This window comes from Choristoneura fumiferana, chromosome 24 (genome assembly GCF_025370935.1).
Source record: "Choristoneura fumiferana chromosome 24, NRCan_CFum_1, whole genome shotgun sequence".
Lineage (NCBI taxonomy): Eukaryota > Metazoa > Arthropoda > Insecta > Lepidoptera > Tortricidae > Choristoneura > Choristoneura fumiferana.
Genome location: NC_133495.1, coordinates 10704349 through 10727049, shown reverse-complemented (window position 1 = coordinate 10727049; position 22701 = coordinate 10704349). Strand labels below are relative to the sequence as shown.

Here is a 22701-nt window from a genome sequence, read left to right as displayed (position 1 = left end):
TCTTAAACTACCAATAATTCTCAAGCAAACTTAGCCGTTATAGTTTTCCTTGTAAGTTTGATATACTTACTACCATTTTGAATTTTTTCAAATTTTTCCACCCACCGGTTTAGATTTTAGAGGGGGGGACGCTCGAATTTAATGAAAATTTGCACTTTAAAGTTGAATATTTTGCAAACACATCACTGAATCGAAAAACCGTTTTCGCAACCCCTATGATTTTAAAATACCTATCCAACGATACCCCCACACTACAAGGTTGGATGAGAAAAAAAAACACCCCCACTTTACGTCTATGGGAGGTACACTAAAAAAAATGTTTTTTGATATTTTTATTGTACCTACCATTTTGTCGGTATAGTTTACATACATATTCGTGCAAAATTACAGCTTTCTAGCATTGATAGACCCTAAGCAAAGCCGCGGACGGACAGACAGACAGATAGACATGGCGAAACTATAAGGGTTCCGTTTTTGCCATTTAGACTCCGGAACCCTAAAAAACACCTTATCTGTATCCCTATCGGGGGTACGCCACAGCGTAATCAAAATACTTGGATATTTGTATTTTTTTCTTTATATAAAACACTAAATATATCAACAAACGGAAAGCATCACGTCAAACCAAATATCAAAATCAAATTGCCCAAAGCTTTCAAATATTAGCGTGAGCCAGAGCGTATCTCAAAGCAACACCAACAAACGTTGAAGTTAATGTTCTTTTCCAAAAAATCGTCCAATTGCCCGTCCGACTCACACAAAAATTCCGTATCATACAAAGGTTCCGTATCATCCGGTTTGGAAGGTTTTTTTAATTTATAATATCTTTTGACCTAATGTCACGTTCATCGAATGATGGTTTGGTATAATTTATATTTGAAACTAAAAATATTTTGGTAAATCTTTTACATGTGCTACTTAAATAGAATAGGTTAAGGCTCTGTTTCCACCAGAGATGTGCTGTGCGAGGATAGGCAAATGAAGCGTTTCTATTGGTTCATGAAAAACGCATGCCTCACAACACATCGCACATCTTTGGTGGAAACGCAGCCTTAGACAGGTTTATTTTAAAGTTCTTCAATAAAAAAACGACGGTTTTAGCATTATTTATTATATTTTTTTGTTATAAAATGTTAATTTAATAAAAAACTCACTTAGAGAGAGGGATAGAGAGCGAGAAACATTTATTTACACATAATTATTCGGTGGTGCTAAACGAGTGACAAACATTAAGGCGATATACAAATAGGCAAAGATGGCGATAGATATGTTTATAAGCCTATTTTAAATGTATGCCATACGATTAAATAAATTCGATACACATAAAAATACATTAGATGGAAAAAATAAATATAACATTGAATAGTATAAAGTGGGCCCCACTCAGCGTTGTGGTACGGCAAGCCGCAACGCTGTTTTTCAGTGGGACCCATTTGTTGTTGCTATTATTAACTTTACGATTTAGAGGTTATACTATAACATGGTTTCTCAACCATAGAAACCATAGCTTTGAGTTTATCAGAATTTATGAGCAAAATTACATTTGTAATTTCCTGAATTAGGATCCCATCGACACCATTTGACTAAGGAACCCAAAAAAACAAGCTTTTAAAAATTATCTTCTACAGGATGTAATTACCTTTGCACTTTGACATCAAAGCTCCTTCAAGAAAATATAGATAAAATAAAGATACCGGAAATAACTGAAGGCTTTCACGAGCTTCCGGTCATCCATCATACTGTGAAATTGAGTGGAGAAAAAATGACCTCACAGAAGTGTACCTATGATAGATTATGAGGCGATAAAAACTTAATTTTAGGTCGTGTGAAGGTGATATTCCATGTGCCGTCGAATTAATCTAGAACTACAATTTTATTAGAGTAGAGGACAAAACAAGCAACACAAATCACTTTCAATTCTTAATTGCTACTTGATCGGAATATCGTCTTGAACTATACAAGGCGTCCCTTGTATAGTTCAAGACGATGTGTTTAGTAGCGTGCTTCATCTTAGTTCACATTTTTCTTACCATCAGGCGAGATTGTGGTCAAACACAAGGCTATTTCTGTAATAAATAAACCATCGCAACTAATATCAATGTCGCAGGTCCACTTAACAAGGGGCCTGCCAACGCTACATCTTCCGTTTTGTATGTAAATTGTATAAAACATCTATCAAAAATTCGATAACCTTATTTATTAATACCCATTACCAAAATTATCCTAAATCTCTGACCGAATGTCTATCCTCTTCACTAATGGATCAGCGTAATTAAATTGCTCTTTAATTCAAGATAGCGACGAATAGCCGAACTTGTAAACATTCCCTTATTCCTAAAATTGAATTATAAATGATATTATAGGCAAAGTTGAAATTTAAGGTCAAAGTTGTAGTAAATCATTCGCATACATAATTTAACGAAGATGTATGACTGTATGTGAAACAGCGGCGAGAACGTATGAATATTATATAAAGCAACACCACTGATAACGAAGCAATAAAATTTCAGAAGTCATAAAACGTTATTTATTTCGAAGAGCATAAAACTCACGCGTGAAGTAACATTGTGGTACTCGCCTAATGTGTTTGTTGTACCTCTTCGTTTTATTACACATTGCTTCAGCAAATGAAGATGAGAAAGAAAAATTATGTATCAACAACATTGCAAATACATTAGTCACTATTCTAGATGTTGATAAAATGAATGCTACAAGGTTAGAAGACTTGCAAGATAAACTAGAACATATAAACAATTATGTAATAGACAAAGATTTGTACGCTGAAGTGATAATAAATGAAACCATAGATAATAGTCTGAACCAAACTAATTTCTATAAATCACTGATGGACGAAGATCAGTTTAGACTACTGATGGATACCGAACCGAAAAGCTTGTATTTGAAGCTGAAAGAGAAAATGAATCGAGATGATATACTTAAATTGGTCAATGAGAGAAATCAGACAAGATTTTTGGCTACGTCAGCTAGAAGGATGGACAATGATGGGAAGTTGGTAGGATTTAATGACGAAGAGGTAATTGATGAAGTTGTTGATAATGTACTTGGTACAGTGCCAACTGACTTTCACAAACGTGATGAGAGCAATATCAGTAGTATATACTGGGGTAAGTAAATACTTAGATTATAAAGTAAACTAGTAACAGTGTAGTAAATTATGAGAAGCAGTAAACAATACTAACATTTGAAATTTAGCGTGAACCACGCGTGAACTTTAAAATAAAGGAAAACGCCGTGTGGAACCTGCACACACTTGTGAAGAAATTCAGTGGTGTAAAGTTCATAATTTGCTATAGGCCTACAGTCTTAGTCAGTCTTAGCATTCTCGTTCTGAGAAAAGGCCTGTGCCCTACAGCGGGACACGTATTAGAACTATCATCATATTATTTCCATTAAAAAACAAATTTATCATTTGCGTTCCTATAAAACATAATCTAGAGGAAGTACTCTAAAGATTTCCATCCTTATGGTTTTGCAAGAAAATATACTTCCCCAAAGATTTTGATGGTGTGTGTTATTTTATATTTTAATTTCTTTTTATTATTTTGTACGTTGTCCCGAATAAGTGATTTCTTTGAGAATTAATTGTAAGGCTTAAATTAATCACAGACTTGAGTATTTGCTAATAATTTTGACTTGAGAAAAAAAATCTTGACAGACAGATAGAATCAGATAACTAAGTGATCCTACAACGTTTTTCCTTTCAAACTACATAACCCTATAAATTGGGAAGAAAAACATCCTACGTTGAGCTTATGAGGACAAAACAAATAGTATTTTTACACTGACCAAATAAGGGATCAGCCATATTGTTTTCTTGGAAATATTTGAGGTAGCAGTGGTGAAGTGTGCCCTAAAATAGCATTATATTATCTACTAACCTAATTTTAATAGCTATGATTTGGTATTTGAATTTAGATGCCGGAAATTCATTTGATTCCCATCGGGATTCCAAAAATTACCTTTCTATAAAATGCCAGTGTAATATTATATATATCTCTAGACTTAGTGGTGTTTGAATGTTACATGCGTCCATCCCAATCTCTTGGGAATATCGGATTAAAAAGTAATCTAAGCTTACGCAAGTTCCTGATACTTACATACTGAATTTCATCCGTAGCGGCTCAGTGGTTTTAGCGTTTATTAGTGGGATTTTTAAGACAAGTGTCCTTAAAGATCAGGGGATATTAGTTCATACACTATTACTTAGGTACTGTCTAAGATTTCAAAAATATATTAGGCTAGCATTTCATCGCGGAGCCTGATGCGCCTCAATAAATAAATAAATAAATATCACGGGACAATTCACACCAATTGACCTAGTCCCAAAGTAAGCTTAGCAAAGCTTGTGTTATGGGTACTAAGCAACGGATAAATATAATTATAATATGGATAGATAGGTACATTAAATACATTTTAAACACCCAAGACCCGAGAACAAACATTCTTATTTTTCATACAAATATCTCAATCACATGGGATTGTTTTATTTTCGTTCTTACGAGCATATTAAATGTATATTATGCATTTTAAGTATTATTCAATATGACTTACACTATTAGTAGTTATGTAAACCGTTCTTCATATTTCTAGAAATAATGTAGTTTGATGTACATTTCAATAATACTGACGGAACACGTGTGCAGATTGAAAGCATTTCGTTGCGAAGTAAAATCAAAATTACAAGTTACAATTTGTCATTATACAATTCATTATACTTCCCTCAAATTGAGTTACAATAACTTTCAAAGATCCGAGTAACTTTTGACCAATCCATTCTAAGTTGTAACCTTGTAACCATACCGCATGGAAGGGACTCCACAAATATTTGTCTTTGAGAGTTTGTTACTTCTAATTGGCAACGACGCATGCGACGGTAACTCAATTTCTCCGACGCTTCGAAGCGAAACTTTTCTCTTTTACTTGTACACTCGTAAGGACAAGTCAATTTTGTTTAGGAAAGTTGTTTTTCATTGGTTTCAAATTATTCAATTATTTTTTCAATGCTGTAATATGTTTACAGAGGATTTTTAATAGATTCAAATAATATCTGTCGTATCGCAGGGTCTATCTTCTTTAAGTAAATCTACTATACAATAAAAAATTGAAGTGGCTGCTTAAAATAGTAGCTTTTAACTAATTGAAGTAAAAATATATGTGTTTCTAATACCAACAACATAATAATACCAACAACAAATATTTAGAATTTTTGTCTGTTTGCTTGTTCCGGGTAATCTCTTTAACTGCTCAACCAATTTCGATGGGAGTTACACTAGCAGGTAGCTGATGTTAGAGTTACATAGGCTACATTGCCTCTTTCTTCTGAACTTTGATTGCTAATCTTGTTAACTTCGTGTCTTTCCCACTATTTCCTGTTCAATCATTCAATGACATTTAATATACGGCATTACAGTGATAAACCAATACACCGGAAAACTCACAAAACATCTCATGACTTCGGTTACTTCCTTACTAAGTAGTCCATTTCCACAGACTCCTTCCTTCCTAATAAATTCATTTCCAGAATCATCCATTTCCTAACTTATTCATATCCAAAATCGTCCACTTTCTTCTTCGTGTCTGTTTCCAGAACCATCCACTTCCAGGTTTCTGCCTTTCCTAACTTAATCTTGAGGCTACAAATCATCATTTTGCCCATGCTTGAGTTTCTTTGTTACCAGATCCTCAGCAAGAGCTGGAGGACTTGCGTGACTTCCACAACCACGACGGCCGCCGCATCTTCCGCGGCGAGCGGACTTCCATCCGTTACTACCCCTTCATGGTGTCAGTCCACGTCATGGGGCGGTTCTGGTGCGGCGGGGCGCTGTACTGGCATGATTTGGTGCTGACATCTGCCTCTTGCCTGCAGTTGTAAGTGTCTTTAGTGTTCATCATCATTATAATGCATCATGGCTGCAGCTGAAAATCAGCGCTGTGGTTCCGTACCTCAGCATTGCTGAGCTGCCAGCCCTTTCAGCTAGCTACAAGTTTACTTGAACATTAAGTATGCCTGATGTATGTTACCTACAAGTTAATGTATATTGCCGAATAAACATTTTCTTTCTTTCTTTCAATTACCTGCTCACCCGCGACCTAACGATAGCTACGTCTCTGCAACAAATGTCTTCATTCAGCTCCACCACACTGTCAGAACACACAACCATTACATAACCCTAACTATCACCACCATCTGACTACGCCGACAATTTCGAACTCCACGAGAGCCTATCATCTATCAACATCTACTCGGAGAGAGGCTTTTTTGACGTACAAAAGCCGACTCAACTATGGTAATGGATGACTGCCGCCCATGCACACTTATTACACCTTTGAGACTGCTGGTGAATTACCGGCCTTGCAACTTTGGTTGTAATCTCAATCGAGAAGTTAACGAAAGTATTTTAATAAACTTGCAATATTTTTTTTTACCTCCCATAAATACAAACGAGCTTTCAGCTAAACTTTGTACCGAATATTTTATAAGTTAATTAATTCTTTTTAATTCTGTGAAGTTACAAGTTAATTAAGAACAGAGCTTAAGAGTTTTCCTAAGTGCAAAGGATCTGTTTAAAAAAATCACACAAAAATGTTTTTATAAGACAATCGAATTATGAACGTTTCTCGTTATTTACTCGTTATATAGAAACAAGTGCGACCTCGAGTGTGCGATGTGCGATTGTGTGTTGTTTCTATTAAACGGCAGTGCCTTTCTGCGAAGTTATAAGTGTGCGACGTATTACTTTTTCAACAATGCAAATGTTAATCTATGTGTGAAGTTAAATTGTGCGCAAAAAGAACTGCTACCAGAGTAGTGCGTTAGGTTAGGTTAGAACTGCGACCATTGCACAAAAGGAACTGCTAACCCAAAAGTGAGTTAAGTTGTAACTGAGACCTTTACCGTTGCACAGCCGTGCATTGCTTGATCATACTTTTGCATTTACAATACCTCGGACAAATGGTACGAGTATGTCGCACCATAAGTACTTTGCACAAACAATGGTTCAAACAAATGGCATGTCGCACAGTCGTGCATCGCCGAAAAGCATGTCGCACAAATAGCCTAAATTGAATAAAGATATTATGACTTTTTGACTTTTGTAGATTATTATCATGACATATTAAACATATGAAATTAGATGGACCATTCTTGGCTTTAATTTAGTAATAGTGAACTCGACTCTGGATTCAATATCTGGAGCCTAACATCTGGTAACATGGTGGACGGTTGTGTTGCTCTGAAGCTGAGCTCTGGTTGAGCTCGAAACGCGTGAGTGTGGTATTGGTGATAGATGGGCTTGTGTGATTTGTGTTTGTTCTTACAGTGTGAAGGCTGCACACATTTCTTGCATAAACGTACGAGTAGCTATCATAAAGGTCGCGGGTTAGCAAAGTTATTGTTTCAGGTCATTGATATGGACCTCCGCAAAGTATTTAACGCCTGATTCAATAATTTAGTAACAGTATCATGACATGTCTTTACTTCTCTAGGATGCACAACAATCGGTTCTTCCGTGAGAACCCAAAAGTACTGCAAGTGAGGATCGGCAGTAACCACAGCCGCATCAGTGGGGAAATGGTCGATGCACTCGAGGTTAGTGTTGCCAGGTCTCGAGGTGGAGGAACGATTGGGAATTACAATCCTTAGGTACTGAATTGCACCAACTAAAGTTCGAGCAGATTTGTCACTCGAGAAATATTTGGCAAAATGAAAATGTTTATTCTGCAAATAGGCTGCAAAGGACTGTTTTACATCTTCACATTTTAAAAACTATTTACATCGAAAAACCATCATTATTGCCAAGAAGAATTTTCCGCAAGATGCGGTCTTGTACTGAATTATTTCTGTTTTTACCTTTTACATTTCTGTACCAGTTTTCTTGCATTAAATGAATTATGAATTAAGACACTTGGCAGAAAGTCATATTTTCAAAACAAAATATATAATTACAAATAAAATACTATGATTGTAAAATAAAAAAAAAATACATAGAAAATAATAATTACACAAAATATATGTATGTATGTAAATACTTTATTGTAGATAAACAAAAAAATAAATAAAAATCATACCATGCTAAGCACAACACAATAGTAACAATTTGTACAACGAGCATGTACGAGTATATTTAACTTAACTGTGTATGTAATCAGTGCAAAACTCTACAAGTAAAACGTTCGACTTGGCTTGGCTTCCTTCTCAGGTATACTTCCATCCGGCTTACAACCCTCGCACGTTGCGTAACAACATAGCAGTCATCCGTCTCCGCTACCGCCTCTTCTTCAACTACCATCGGACCCCGAAGATTATCCAGATCTCTCACTTGCCCACTACACCGGCGCCCACTTCTGAAGTCCTGGTTATGGGTTGGGGTGTCACCAAGGTTGGTCTTCTTTACGAGCTTTTCTTTAAGGGCGCACCGAGCCTTTAGCGTATTTATTACATTCATTTAATACCTTGCTGCATCATTCCCAGTAAAGCTTTTGACAATGCAGTCAGTGGAAAAACTTGTGGCATAGGTAATGAGATTTATACATTTAATATCTAATTCTTTATCAAGAATACATTTCACTTTTTTTTAAATATGTAAATGCGACTTGAAAGTTGTTTTCATTGGCAGATGTCGCAGCGACTTTCGTACGAGCCAATTTTTCTTCAGCGCAAATTTCTACCTGTCTACCCAAATCATTTCTGCAAGGAGATTTATGGGGAGTAAGTGCAATATTATATTATATCACTATCATACCATAATTATTAGCATCATTATCATCATCAGCATCGTCGTTATCATTATCGTCATTATTAAAAACATATTACTCTTGGTTTGTCGTCTCATCATGATTGTAAAATATTGATTGGTGATTCTCATCAAATTCAATTCAGAAATAAATATACTCCATTCAGAAATTATTTGTTTTAGTAAATTCATAACGCAAACAATGTTTTGTGCTGGAACGATGACAACTGGTGAAGGGGCGTGTGATGTGAGTTTTATTCATAATGTTTAAATCATTACTCTCTAAAAAGCCACATTAGCCTTCTACTGAAAACAACCGGTATATGAAGGAAACGATGCAGGATTGTGAACTAATATACTTCTGTAATGATTAGCTATGAAGTAGCCGGTAGCTTAGTGGTTTAAGCTAATTATGAAATAGCTCACAACTTAAATATCAATTCTAAGAATTTGAACTACTTAAGTCGTAGGCAAGGTAAAATTCATTGACATAGCGTGTGTCGTGCGTTCGATTTGTGCGCAGCATTCTGTTCATTTAGTTTCTTTTGCTATTTCTCCATTGAATGAAGATCTAGAAAATATAATTCTCGTTAGGATTATTATTATTAGGATTATTTCTGTTTTCATTAAGCTATGATTTCATTAATTTTAATTATTATTCTACATCACTAATTTAACATATTTTAGCTACGGCACGGCACTGCGCGTCAGTGCTTTTGCACCGTAGACCTCAGCAACAAAGAACTACCCCGTTTTCTATACAATTATTACTGTCATTTACCTCGACTGTAATACAAATTTAAGTGACCCGTGTAATTTATTGTACTTAATAGATCTTTCCTGTTTTCGTTTGTATAATTTCAGCATGACGCCGGGGGCCCTGCAGTGATAGCTGGCCAATTGGTCGGGATCATCTCGTTCGGCCCCACCGTCTGCGGGTATCCCAACGCGCCCACTGTCTTCACTCTCGTTGGAGCCTTCGCCGACTGGATAGAGCAAGTCAACGAGACGGTTGGCTACAGTTCTCAATTTATCACTAACTTCATGCTAGTCAAGTTTTTTCTCACTATTACGATCAGTGTAATTGATATAGGCAAAGTTAGATACTGTATGGTTATCTGTATCAACTAAGGATTCAAAGATATTTCTTGAGCTAACCATAACAAAAATGACTTGCTTGCAATTTTAATGAAGATCTTTGCTATTATTATTCCTTAAGTTATAGATGAAATGTTAAGAACTTTACTTTTTTGTACAATTAGCACACAGAAATCGGCAGATTATAAAAAAGGGAAAGCAGTATTTTTTTTGTCGTTGAGAATAGTAGACACGTTCATTAACAGCCTCTCTTGATGCTGCAAGTCTCACCCGCCGGTGACACTTTTGTTCGTTTTCACAAAATACAATAAATCTTGCAAAAATGTTACAAGGATTCATGTTTAACTGCCATAACAAGATCAACCGCAGTGTTTATTTGTTTGAAGAACGATTAGCCAAGTGTTAGAGACCTTTCTAGGGAGCTGTAGACACCGGGTTCGATCTCCGGTCAGAGCAGATGTTTGTATGCATAACATGAATATTTGTTCTGAAGTCTCGGGTGTTTATTATGTATTTAAGTATGTATTTATCTACATAAGTATGTCGCCGTTGCCTAGTACTCATAGCAAAAGCTTTACTTAGTTTGAGACTATTCAATAGGTATCTATTGTCCCCGAGATATTTATTTATTTTCTTTTTTTTCCATTACCAGATGCCTAACTACTACCGCGGCAAGGCCCGTACCACCTCCACCACCGCCATGGTAGCTGGCATCAAGCTAATAATTGCTGAGGACCACGCTGTGACTGAAGAAGCGCTCAGACCAATAGAGTCAGGGATTATGATGGAAGACAAACCGCCGAGTTTATTCCGGGCCCGTAGCGACGATGCCGAAGATTGGGCTGTTGATGACTGATCGATCATCATTTAAAAACCAAGTTGTTCAAATAAATGTTTTCATTGATGATTTCGTAACTAATTCAAACAAACAGAAGATACCCAAATACCATCGGGACTTATCACGCTAAACAAGTAATAATTACCTCGAGGTTTCGACCACATTACAGTAGCCGTTGTCACGAATAGACCAATTGTGTATTAACGTAATAATTTTGGTACAGTCAGCATCAAAAGTAGTGGATCACTTTTTTTACTCTGTCGCATTGACAATCTTGCATGCTGCACTTTTGATGCTGACTGTACTAACTTGTGAGTTAAAAATCACGGAAGTTTAAAACATTATAGAAGGAACATTGTTTCTTAGTTACTACATACCGGGTGTGGCCTGTAACACGCGCAAATAACTAAAACATAGAGCGTCCTCGTCAAACTGAACAACACTAGTTCAGCGACTTTTAACGTGACGTTTTTCATCTCACTACAACGCGAAAAATAGTAGATGGACGGTCAGAGAGCCGTGTCAGAGACACCTTTCCAGTTACACTACCCATTTAATTTATACCCATTATTAGGTATACTTAAAAATACGCTGAGTAATTTACCATTACCACTTATCGTCTCTTTGGCAATAGTCCGTCAGAGCTTTTAGAATTAAATGAAATCGAATTTGATGTTTACCGTGAGCATTTTATGGAGCAAGCCATCGCCGGAAGGATATTAATGTTCGTTAAATAAAATCGGAGTAATGTTGATTCATGTTCAGTGAAATTTTAAATAAATTTCGAAGAATCTTATTTCGATTCGTTTTGGTCTTTTTAAGGATTTCGTTCCGAAAAAGAGTTTATAGAGTATTATAATTATGATATGACTAAAATTTCGCTTTCGTTTGTCTGTCTCAAAGCTGTACAGTGTTGAATCGTAGTAGTCTTTTATTTTGACAGAATTACAGTTTAGACATTTTCAAGTAGTTACCAGATTCCTATAACGGAACCCTTGAAGTACAGCCAGTATCAAAAGTAGCGGGACCGCCTCGGCAAGCCCAATGCATGACGTCCACCAACGAGATGGACGGATGACCTGGCAAAGCCACAGGTTCACGGTGGATGCAGGCCGCTGCCAACCGAAGCAACTGGAGGTCTGTGGGGGAGGCCTACGTCCAACAGTGAATATCCTACGGCTTATAATGATGATGATGTCATTTTATTCTCACATTCCAAAGAAACCAGAATCCATCCGATCTCCTGACCTATTTCTGCTTTACAATATGCAAACGAAACCACGCCAGACAACTAATGTATGTTTATTCGGGGAAACCACTTTAAACATCATTCTGTATTCAATGCTTCGTTTTGTGCGGCAAATAACAACACTCTTAACGCACAAGTAACAAATTACATTCTTAAGTGGCGTGACACGTGTAGGGTTGCCAATCTGGTGGATTTTCCCCGAATTTGGGAGATTAAGGGGAACGGCGTTTTATACGGTTGTTTAGGGGAAAATTTATTGGTGACGTAATTATAAATTATGTTGCTCATTATTATCATGGATGTGTCGTTTTAGTTAGCTTCAAAGCTGTATATATGAACAATCGAGGTCAAATGTATACAGTGCGTGGCCCAAAATCGGGGATAATATTAAAAACAGAGCATCTATAGGTTACCAATAATTGGATCATCACAGTCCCACTTAATTAATATCAAAACATAACTTTTGGTCTTTTTTCTAAGAAACTTGATCGTAAATTCAATGTACGCCATCCTAGAATCAAACTGATGTCGCCTGTCACGCTACAAAATATCAAACATTTTGCTTTACATTGCTTCTTCGAATAAACTATAAAGTGTAATATTTTTACTATGAACTATGAACTAATGTTGTTCAGTTTGACCAGTACGATCTAAGTTTTAATTGCTTGCTCATGTTACAGGCCACACCCGGTATAATATCTTTACATTTTAGCACCATATCACTGCATGCAGGTTTGTGCAGGTTTCCTCACGATGTTTTCCTTCACCGCAAAGCTCGTGGTAAATTTCAAATGTAACTCCGCACATGAATTTCGAAAAACTCAGAGGTGCGAGCCGGGGTTTGAACCCACGACCCTCTGCTTGAGAGGCGATGGGTCAACCACTAGGCCACCACGGCTTACAATACGGCTTAGCAATTCAATGGTGTGTGTGAAGTTCCCAATCCGCACTGGGCCCGCGTGGGAACTATGGCCCAAGCCCTCTCATTCTGAGGGGAGGCCTGTGCCCTGCAGTGGGACGTATATAGGCTGGGATGATGATGATGATCACTGCATGTCTTCTGACAATTTGTGTACAAAAGCTCACTGGTGAATTGACATGATAGTAAAGTGTAAACAAATTTTTGACCTTGACTGTACAATACCTATTGTTTGTAAAGGAATCTTTTAACTTGATTTTCATCCTCTTCTTACTGCTGTATTGATGCTAATATTTATTTTTAGCTTTTGCCGGCCATTGACCTCGACATCCGAAAAATCTTTCAGGATTGCCATACTACATTTATTTTGTTTACTTACTGTGTAATGCCAATAATACGCCTCAGACAGAGGTAAACCACTAATATTAAACAACCCTTTTAGTAAGCGGGAAACGCTGCTTATTCTGTCCTTGTTCTCTTTGTGTTAGTTTTAGGTAAGGCTTTAGTAAATAAAAACCAACCAAGAAAGTGTTGGACACGCCCAAGATAGGGTTCCGTAGCAATTACGATAAAATGAAGTGATACTATAATCTTCTAAGTTTAGGTATATTTATATCTGTGCAAAATGACAACTTCCTAGCACTGATAGTCTCTGAGCGCGGACGGACGGACAGACATGGCGAAACTATAAGGACTCGTTGTTGCCATTTTAGCTACGGAACCCTAAAATTGGCTAAGTGCGAGTAAGACTCGCATACCAGAAATGCTCTCTCATTCTAAGACGAAGCTTGTGCCCAGCAGTGGGATTTATACAGGCTGGGAAGATGGTACTCGTATACTGCTAAATTTTATATAATTCGATTTATGTTATTTATTTAAAAACATCATGTGGTAAACGCAAGCCTTTTTGTGTATATAGAAAACCACGATTGTTTTAATATAATCCCACTAATATTATAAATGCGATAGTTTGTAAGTCTGTTTGTTTGTTTGTTTGTTACTTCATCACGTCTGAACTATTAAACCTATTTAGATGAAATTCGGTATACAGGTAGTCCTGGAGAAGGATAGACATAATAATAATCCTGAAAAGTTATACTAAATGTTGATCTCTCCAGCCGCACCCAAAATAGCTTCTCCGACGATATTTTAGGGTCTGTAGTAAAGAAAATAAATAATTACTAAAAACGTTAATAAATTGATAGTTTGGGATTTCGGACTACATATTTCGTCATCGTAACGTTATGAATAAACGTTTTCTTTTTTTACATTATTTTCTAATATTTTGTTAACCATTAGGTATAGCCACAGACAAGATAAGGAAGTCGAAAGACGGATCCAAAACGCCTGGAAGAGCTATTGGTCTATGAAAGAACACATGAAGGGTGATCTTCCGATAGCCTTAAAGCGGAGGCTCGTCGACATGTGTATACTGCCTGTCCTAACTTACGGTGCTCAAACATGGTCACTTACTGAGTTACAGAAGACTAAATTGAAGGTTTGCCAGAGAGCAATGGAGCGCAGTATGTTGGGAGTGAAACGGGTTGACCGGATCCGGAACACTATATTGCGCTCCAAAACACGCATTGCTGATGTGGGTGACAAGACTGCCAGGCTGAAATGTGACTGGGCAGGCCACGTCAGCCGTATGGAACCCAATAGGTGGGCTAAAATAGCCACAGACTGGATACCACAAAATGGACTTCGGCGGCGTGGCAGACCCAGGCGTCGATGGCGGGACGATCTGGACGCCTTTCTTCGCAGCTGGTCAGAGATCGCCCAAGAAAGGGTAGAGTGGAGGACATGGGGGGAGGCCTTTGCCCAGCAGTGGGACACATCTACAGGCTTCTAAATAATAATAATAATAAATATTAGGTATAACAAAAGGTAGGCATTATTTAATAAAATAGGTATTCTTTGCTTTGCGATATTGAATTTGTCGGTAGGTATACTCCCATCTCGCGCAGGTAGTAATATTCTATTACAACACAGACACATTTGCCGCAAAACGCTTTATATAGCCCGACCGACGCATTAAGCGGAGTGCAGTCGTCAATATAACTGAAAGGTTCACTGTCACACCGTCACGAAACTTTAAAACACAAAGGAACGTTCACTTTGAGCACAAAACAGATACATAGGTACGTACAGAAATCAATCTACATACAAAGTTTTGCAGGTGGTAGGACCTTGTGCAAGGTCCGCCCGGATTGCTACCACCATTTTGCTCGCTAATCCTGCCGTGAAGCAGCAGTGCTTGCACTGTTGTGTTTCGGCGTGGAGAGTAAGACAGCCGGTGAAATTACTGGCACGTGAGGTATCCCATCTTAGGCCTCTAGGTTGGCAACGCGTCTGCAATACCCCTGGTGTAGCAGATGTTTATGGGCGGTGGTGATCTCTTACCATCAGGAGACCCATTTGCTCGTTTGCCATCCAGTCAAATAAAAAAAAAAAAAAAAGTGCGCTCGAGCAACGCACACATAGACACCGCTCACGGACACGATATCTCGGACCGGTTGGGAGCAGTGCGAGCGCGAGTGCCATCCGCTTGAGACACGCGTCTGTGAACTTTTTTTGTGCAACAATGGAGAATGCGAATTTATTACACTTTAAAATATAATAATCACGCATTTCGCCAATGTTGAAATCGTCGCAAGATTGTTTTCTGTGACAAATTTGTCACACAAAGACATTAAAATCTTTTAGTTATTATTAATTTGTATTTCCATTATTTCCGTTTCATTCTCAACAATAAATCCAATAATTTAATACGAGTGCCACAACCACAATAGTTTTTTGTGCATAAGCCATAGTTGACAACCCTAGAGCGACCGCCGAGCGTAGGTATGAAAAGTGAAGCACATACATAAGATTGACTTCTGTACCTATTCTGTTTTGTGCTTGGAGTAAAATTTTCCACTTACATCAATATCAAGATATTCACTCAAACAGCGGTTGATTAACACACGTACAATGATGTTCTTCCTCAACTAGCTTACTGAAGTTTCAATCAATAATCAGCCCACATCCACCCACTGTAAGGGCCTCTTCATTTTCACGCCATGTCCGGTCCTGTGCTAGTCTCATCCACAGTTTACCAACCGCCTGCCAGACGTCATCCGACCAACGGGCCGGCGTCTGCCCACCGTTCTTCGAACCAGTCTTGGCCACCACTGCGTGATTGCTTTCGACCACCTCTTGTCAGTGCGTCTCGCCAAGTGACCCGCCCAGTCGATAGCTAATCGCTTCCTCGCCGGTGGTGAGACAAGTGCCATAATAGGTAAAACTAAGGGTAAAACTCTATACATAGGGCGATCCTCGTCATGTAAAAAATCAAGTTGCCGAGATCTAACGTCCCTCTCGCTCTCGTATTAAATAGTATAAGTGTCAGAGGGACCGCACGACACGAACTTCGAGTTTCGAGTTTCGTAGTAGCCCTGCTGTTGCTGGGTGGGGAAGGGGCAGTGCCCATTTGTCCATTGTCGTTTCAACCCAATCTTTTTTCAGCAGTGTAGGCAGAGGTAACAGACAGACCTTTGCATTTAAGATGGATCATAACGGTGTGATAAGCGGAATATTTTAAAACCACATGCTCTTTGTATCTCTGAATAGACTGCACGAATTCAGATTTATATAATTCTTTTAGAAAATGAAAATAAAGATATCGTTAAAAGTAGTGTCTAACAACATCTTTTATGACTACTCTAGCTTTTGCCCGCGGCTTCGCTCACGATAATTTTGGAGTACACATATTTACTTTTTACGAACAAATTATTCGTGTTATGATTGATTTTTCGGAGGATTATATGAAAATACAGATAATCGCGGTTTCAGACAGATGGTGCATATTTTCGAATTAAAAAACCAACTTAATCATAATTCATACAAACTTTGAACCCCCGCCCCGTTTCACCCCTAGGGTTAGAATTATGGAAATCGTTAAAATATGCGTATCTTTATTTCTAATTATTAGCTTAAAACTAAAGTAAATATATAAATGCTTCTAGGTTCAAAAATGACGCACTTCCATACAAACGTTCAACCCCCTTTTCACCCCCTTACTTAAGGTTGGAATTTCAAAAAATCCTTTATTTATCCTTGTACATATTTTAATAATATCTGGAAAAATCAACTTTCTAGGACCTAAGGCTTAGGCAGGACGTTGATGAGTCAGTGAGTGAGATCGTCTCTTTTACATTTATTTTTTATTTCATTTTTCGTTTAAACCCGCCTAAAGATGTACCTATACTTGGGAAGTGTGTGTATAAATGTTGTAATAATTATGTTTAAGTACTAATTTTATATTTTTAAGGTCACAAAATAAATATAATATTTCGTAATTTACAAATTATCTATTCATGTTGTTTTTGTAATAGTGTTTGTGTTAATAGTGTTCACACTAAATATATACTACAGTATATATTTATAGCGGCCAGAGGCTCACCAACGGTGCTGGCTGAAAATCAGCGCTGGGGCGTTCTTAAGTAACGTCTCAGCATTATGCTGAGCCAGTGTCCGATTCACACCGGCAATGACACATACCTACTATCTTACTACCTTTGATTGTTTTTTGGAGTCTTTTTGTATTTTTTATTTCAACTCCAAATTTGTTACTTTTACGGGTATCCCGTGAAACCATATCGAAAATACAAACTGAGACATGGATGCACAGAAAAACCAGCACTCCAGCAGTGGTGTAGGGGTTATAGCACGCAGCACGGATTGCTGAGGACCTGGGTTCGATTCCCACTGCTGGTCTCTTTTTTTTATTTTTCTGTGCATCCATGTCTCAGTTTGTATTTTCGATATCTTAACGTTTTAAACTTTCGTGATTTTATTTATTTATTTAATAGACACACCAACAAAGTACAGAGCAATTACATTTACCACTTAAAATTAATAGTAACTCGCCTAGCCCGTACCTCTATGACAGGCATGCAACAACATTTACCATCAACATTTTCACTCATATAGTCAAAATACACCAAAATACCACAAACAAATATTGTTGTGTCTTGTGTAGTGTTGTCTATTGTTGCGTTGTGTATTTCTTTCTCTTTCTTTCTTTCTATATTGAATAAATAAGATTTAGAACCTCGATCCATCTGATCCAGATAATATCAAACTGCTTCTTTTATTGCGTCTCGGGAGTACGAGTTAGCTATTTTCGAGTTTGTTTAGCACTTAAGTGTCGCGTTACACCGTGCAAGTCTCACTACTAATTACAAAGTTAAATGCGAAACAGTGCCCTTAGGGAAAGGTTAAACTTCACACCCTATTTAACTTTGTCGGATAACGGTCAGTCTTCATGCGAAAGTACAACTTAATTAGAAGAGATAAGGGCTAAATGAATTATAATGGACCAGGAAACGTGTTAAACAGTTGAGGGGTTAACAGAATGTTTAATGCATCGCACCTGTGATGTTTTTTAGGGTTCTCTACCTTAAAATAAAACATATATATTTTTTAAAATAAACATTACAATTTTATGGAAAACCAAACTAAAACGTATAAATAGTTCTGATAATGAGAATAGTATAGCTATAAAATAATAATAATAATATAATAATATAGCCTTTTTGTTCCGAACAGGTAGTTTTCTATTTTTGTGTATGTTATTGATTATCATAAAATGTCCCTCAGTTCGGTGTGTCTTTTGACATAGGCCTCCTCCAACTGCCTCCATTGGACTCTGACAGCAAATTCAAATTCAAATTCAATGGTTTATTCAGCAAATAGGCCGCAATGGGCACTTTTACACGTCATTTTTTTAAACTACCAGCGCTTTCGGAAAGACCATCATTGCCAAGAAGAATGCGCCGCAAGAAACTTGGCAGAAAGTCATTTTTTCATAAAAATATAATTAGAAATAAAATACTTAAAAACTATATTATACAATTAAAGAAAAAAAAATACAAAAAATAATAATAAAAGAAATACAGGGATGTATGGGGTCCCTTAGTTACAATACTAAACACTAACTATATCTAAACTATATCTACGTTCAGTGGAAGTGTAGAATGCTTCCACCGTCATAAATTTTAAAATAATAATAACAATAATTTAGTTCTGAAATATACATTTCAGGTCAAGTAACAATTAAGCAGCTGCAACTCTGGTCCAGTATGGTCCCAGGGTTAGGCGGAAATCATCCTCCCATCTTCTTATCGGACGCCCCCGTTGTCTGTTTCCATCTCTTGGGTACCAGAGTGTTACCTGCATACTCCATTTGTCTGCTTTACAACGCAACATATGACCCGTCCATCCCCATTTCAAATGGTCAATTCTGGTAAGCATGTTGACAACTTTAGTTTTGTTTCTTATTTCAGTTGAGGTAATTCTATCATTAAGTTTTATTGCCAACATGCTCCTCTCCCTTAGATGAATGATTGGTCTCTCGCTTGCGCGCGAGACCAATCATTCATCTAAGCTCCTCTCCATTGCCCGCTGACACTTGGCTAGTTTTTCTCTGTGATTCTGGGTGAGGGACCAAGTCTCACTCCCATATGTGATACAGGGCAGGATGCAAGTATCAAAAGTTTTTCTTTTGATAGTTATGCTAGCTATAAAATAGTATAGGAATAAAAAGCTTTTATTTATGCATATGCTTTAAAAAATGTAAATAGACGAACACCAAACCAATCAACTTACCTACATTACTACATAACACAATTTATACGATATAAAAGGTTTTACTTGTGTAAATACTTTTTTTCGTGAATCTCGTGCCAAGCTTTAAAGAAATATTTTGACTTTGTAGCTAAATAATCCACAAATACCTTGTTTATTTTATAAATTCACAACACAATTTCAATAAAGTTAAGTCTTTATTCTAACTTGAATCCATAATCTGCAAAATTTATGCCAAAACTGGTTGGAACCGGTTTAAACCGCTTCGCACTGGTTTGCTTCGGATTTACATCAGCTACCAAACTTTTGTTTTCAAAGATTTTAAGCATAAGTCACTGGAGCTATTTAATTCATGTGATGACTGTATAATTCTATACTTTATTTACAGTGTGAGCTGATAATTTACAAATATATATCTGATTCGTGAAAACATTAAAAAACGACAATTTACTGTTATTCGTCCATTGGTATAAAGACAAATACTTACAACAAAAAGTAACACACAGCTTTACACTGTTGCATTTAAGTAATTTATTAAGTAGGTTAAATCTGAACAAAAAATAACGATAACAAAAATAACCAACGCTCACACACGCACATGATAAACACACAAACTTATCCATGTATTACTATAAATAGGATAAAACTGAAAACAGTAAGAATAACAAAAAAAGGGAAAATAAAATCTCCGAAATTGTGATTGTGATGTATATTCTTGCAGTCGAATGAGCGGAATGACTGAATGATTCGAATGAGTGAATGGATAGTTTGATGTGGTCGGAATGAGAATAGCGGCCACTATTGATACAGGGTGGATTATTTGGTGAAGGTTTGGTAAATAGAATTCTGTTGACAGTAGTGTATTGGAACATACATATTATTACCTATATGCTAAATCTGTACCAAAAAGGGAGGATTAGGCGAAAAATAGCACATAATAATTGTATTGTTTGTTTACGAGTACTTTATACATTAGTTGATTAGTATACCTAGAAAAGTAAGCCGTTTTTTTCAAAAGAGAAAGGAGAGTTATATAGAAACGATTATTACATACAAAAATTTCTCTACCTGCTGAAATATATTCCTTACTTCTGTTTAATAAAGATTGCCTGAATTTCGCCCGCGCACTTTTTCATTATTTAAATCTTAGATATCCTTGGGCAATGGGCAGACGTAGCCGTGATACCGTGATAAGTATATCTCGGATATCGGTAGCTAAATTGCGAGCAGACGAAGTCGAGGGCATCCACTAGTACAATAATACTTTACCCGTTTTGTGACTGTGACCTAACTAGTTTTAAATATTATGGATTATATGTATTTTAGTCTGTAAGGATTGTATGGGCCAAGTTTTCCGAAATAAATAGATTTATTATTATTATTATAATATATTTTTAATAAATAATACGACAGTCGACACCTCGTTCCGATAAATTCGCGCTTGGAAAGCTGAAATCAAATTACGCGAGTGAATGGAGGAAATAGAATGAACGGATCACAGAATGAATGAGTTCCTTTGTGTCGGTGACAGCGAGTGACGTTGTTAATTTGTTTGCCGGTTGTGCCGCGTTCACTAGTGACGTCATGAGCATAGCCATAATAAAGACACGTTTTTAAGGTTACGTAGGCTCTTAACGCCCTGTAGTTTCGCTTTGTCCATCCGTCCGTCTGTTCGAGCTAAAAAGCTGTAATTTTGCCCTCCATAAGTCAAAATTTGGTCAAAATCTAAGTCAAAATATCTTTATTTTATGTAGGCTATGACAAGCACGTATGAATGTCAAAAAAATCTACCACCAGTTCGGAAAAACCTCTGTTGAGGTGAACTCAACGAGGTATTATGCCAAATGCTATAAAAAAAAGTCAAAAATCTAAACGTTGACTCCAAGGAATGTACATGTCACTTTTTAAATTACGAGCGCTTTCAGAAAGCTGCTTTCAGCGAGCTGTCGGTAGGCCTCCAACAAGATGGAGCGACGACTTGGTTAAGATCGCGGGATCGCGGTGGATGCGGAAAGCACAAGACCGGTCTGAGTGGAGAGCCTTGGGGGAGGCCTATGTCCAGCAGTGGACGTCTTTCGGCTGACATGATGATGATGATGCTTTCAGAAAGAGCATCACTGTGAGGAACGGAACGTTAATGTGACAATTGTCTTCTCGCTCCCTCATGAGGGCTCTCTCTCTCTCTGGATTTTGGCCTTGTAAAGCGTAGTGTCTAAGTGAATAAAAAACCATTATTAATTAATTAACGCGGTTTTATTCACATATACGACATTTGGCGACGAGGATGGGATCCCAAGTACAAAGTTCTAATAATAATCAGAGCACCCGAACATAAAATCAGTGAATAGATCGCGGCGACATTTTCGTTCAAGTCTTCAAGTCAAGGGTCGCCATATTGTGTTGTGTTTGTTGGCAAGTACAAGCCGACCGGCATAACAACATTTTAGGATGTCATGACTGATTCAATCAGTTCGGAAGATGAAAAATTAACTTGGTCTAATGCGGAAGACAGTGGATTAGACAACATCGCGCTTGTGAAGTCAGGAAATCGATCATGTATTTATAAGTGCACAAAACCCGAACTCCTAAGCATTTTAGAGGACGAGAACATAAGTTACAAAACGAGCGCAAGCGTAGATAACTTGAGGAAACTTCTTAGTAATTACTATAAGAGAAAACTAAGTAACAAAAAACTTGAATCTACTCCAAGTCTGCAGTCGAATATAGGAAAGATGTCGACAAGTGAGCTGAAACAATTTGATGGAGAAAAGTGGGAAGTGTTCATAGAACAATTTGAATGCTACGTGTTAGTAAATGATATAGGAGAAGTAAAGAAAATACCATTGTTGATCACAAAATTAACTCCACGAGTGTTCGAAACGTTAACATACTTATGTTCACCAATAAAACCAACAAAAAAGACATTTGAAGAGCTATGTAAATTACTCAAAGATAAGTACGCTAAACCGTTATCATCAGCTTTAGAAAAAATAGCATTTAGAAAGAGAAATCAGTTACCAAACGAGAAAATACTAGAATACAGCATTGAATTGAGAAAGTTAGCAGCACGATGCAACTTTAAAGACGCCGAAGATCAAATAAAGGAAAATTTATAGAAGGTGTTCATTCTAAAATAATTAAATTTGAGCTTATGAAAAGTGAAACAGAACAGTCTCTAGAAAATGCATAGAAGTAGCACGAACTGTCGAAGCAG

At 37.1% G+C, this 22701-nt stretch overlaps 2 protein-coding genes across 4 annotated transcripts in view; one reads left to right on the top strand and one right to left on the bottom strand.

Annotated features, from left to right (window-relative positions):
* The window catches only part of LOC141441617 (inactive dipeptidyl peptidase 10), a 734138-nt gene that overhangs the window by 479002 nt on the left and 232435 nt on the right, over nucleotides 1-22701 (bottom strand). The window lies entirely within an intron of this gene.
* Nucleotides 2529-10758, top strand: LOC141441534 (uncharacterized). The gene is made up of 8 exons (XM_074106301.1): nucleotides 2529-3125; nucleotides 5700-5889; nucleotides 7507-7609; nucleotides 8220-8399; nucleotides 8637-8728; nucleotides 8937-9000; nucleotides 9618-9764; nucleotides 10504-10758. Exons 1-8 carry the CDS (start codon nucleotides 2582-2584, stop codon nucleotides 10705-10707), a joined length of 1524 nt encoding a protein of 507 aa, XP_073962402.1. The 5' UTR covers nucleotides 2529-2581; the 3' UTR covers nucleotides 10708-10758.

What these genes read in the sequence shown, in the direction of transcription:
- LOC141441534 (XM_074106301.1), top strand. Translation starts at nt 2,582, where the DNA reads ATGTGTTTGTTGTACCTCTTCGTTTTATTACACATTGCTTCAGCAAAT. An exon ending in TCTGCCTCTTGCCTGCAGTT is followed by an intron (nt 5,890 to 7,506) that starts GTAAGTGTCTTT and finishes TTACTTCTCTAG; the next exon opens with GATGCACAACAATCGGTTCT. An exon ending in AAATGGTCGATGCACTCGAG is followed by an intron (nt 7,610 to 8,219) that starts GTTAGTGTTGCC and finishes CTTCCTTCTCAG; the next exon opens with GTATACTTCCATCCGGCTTA.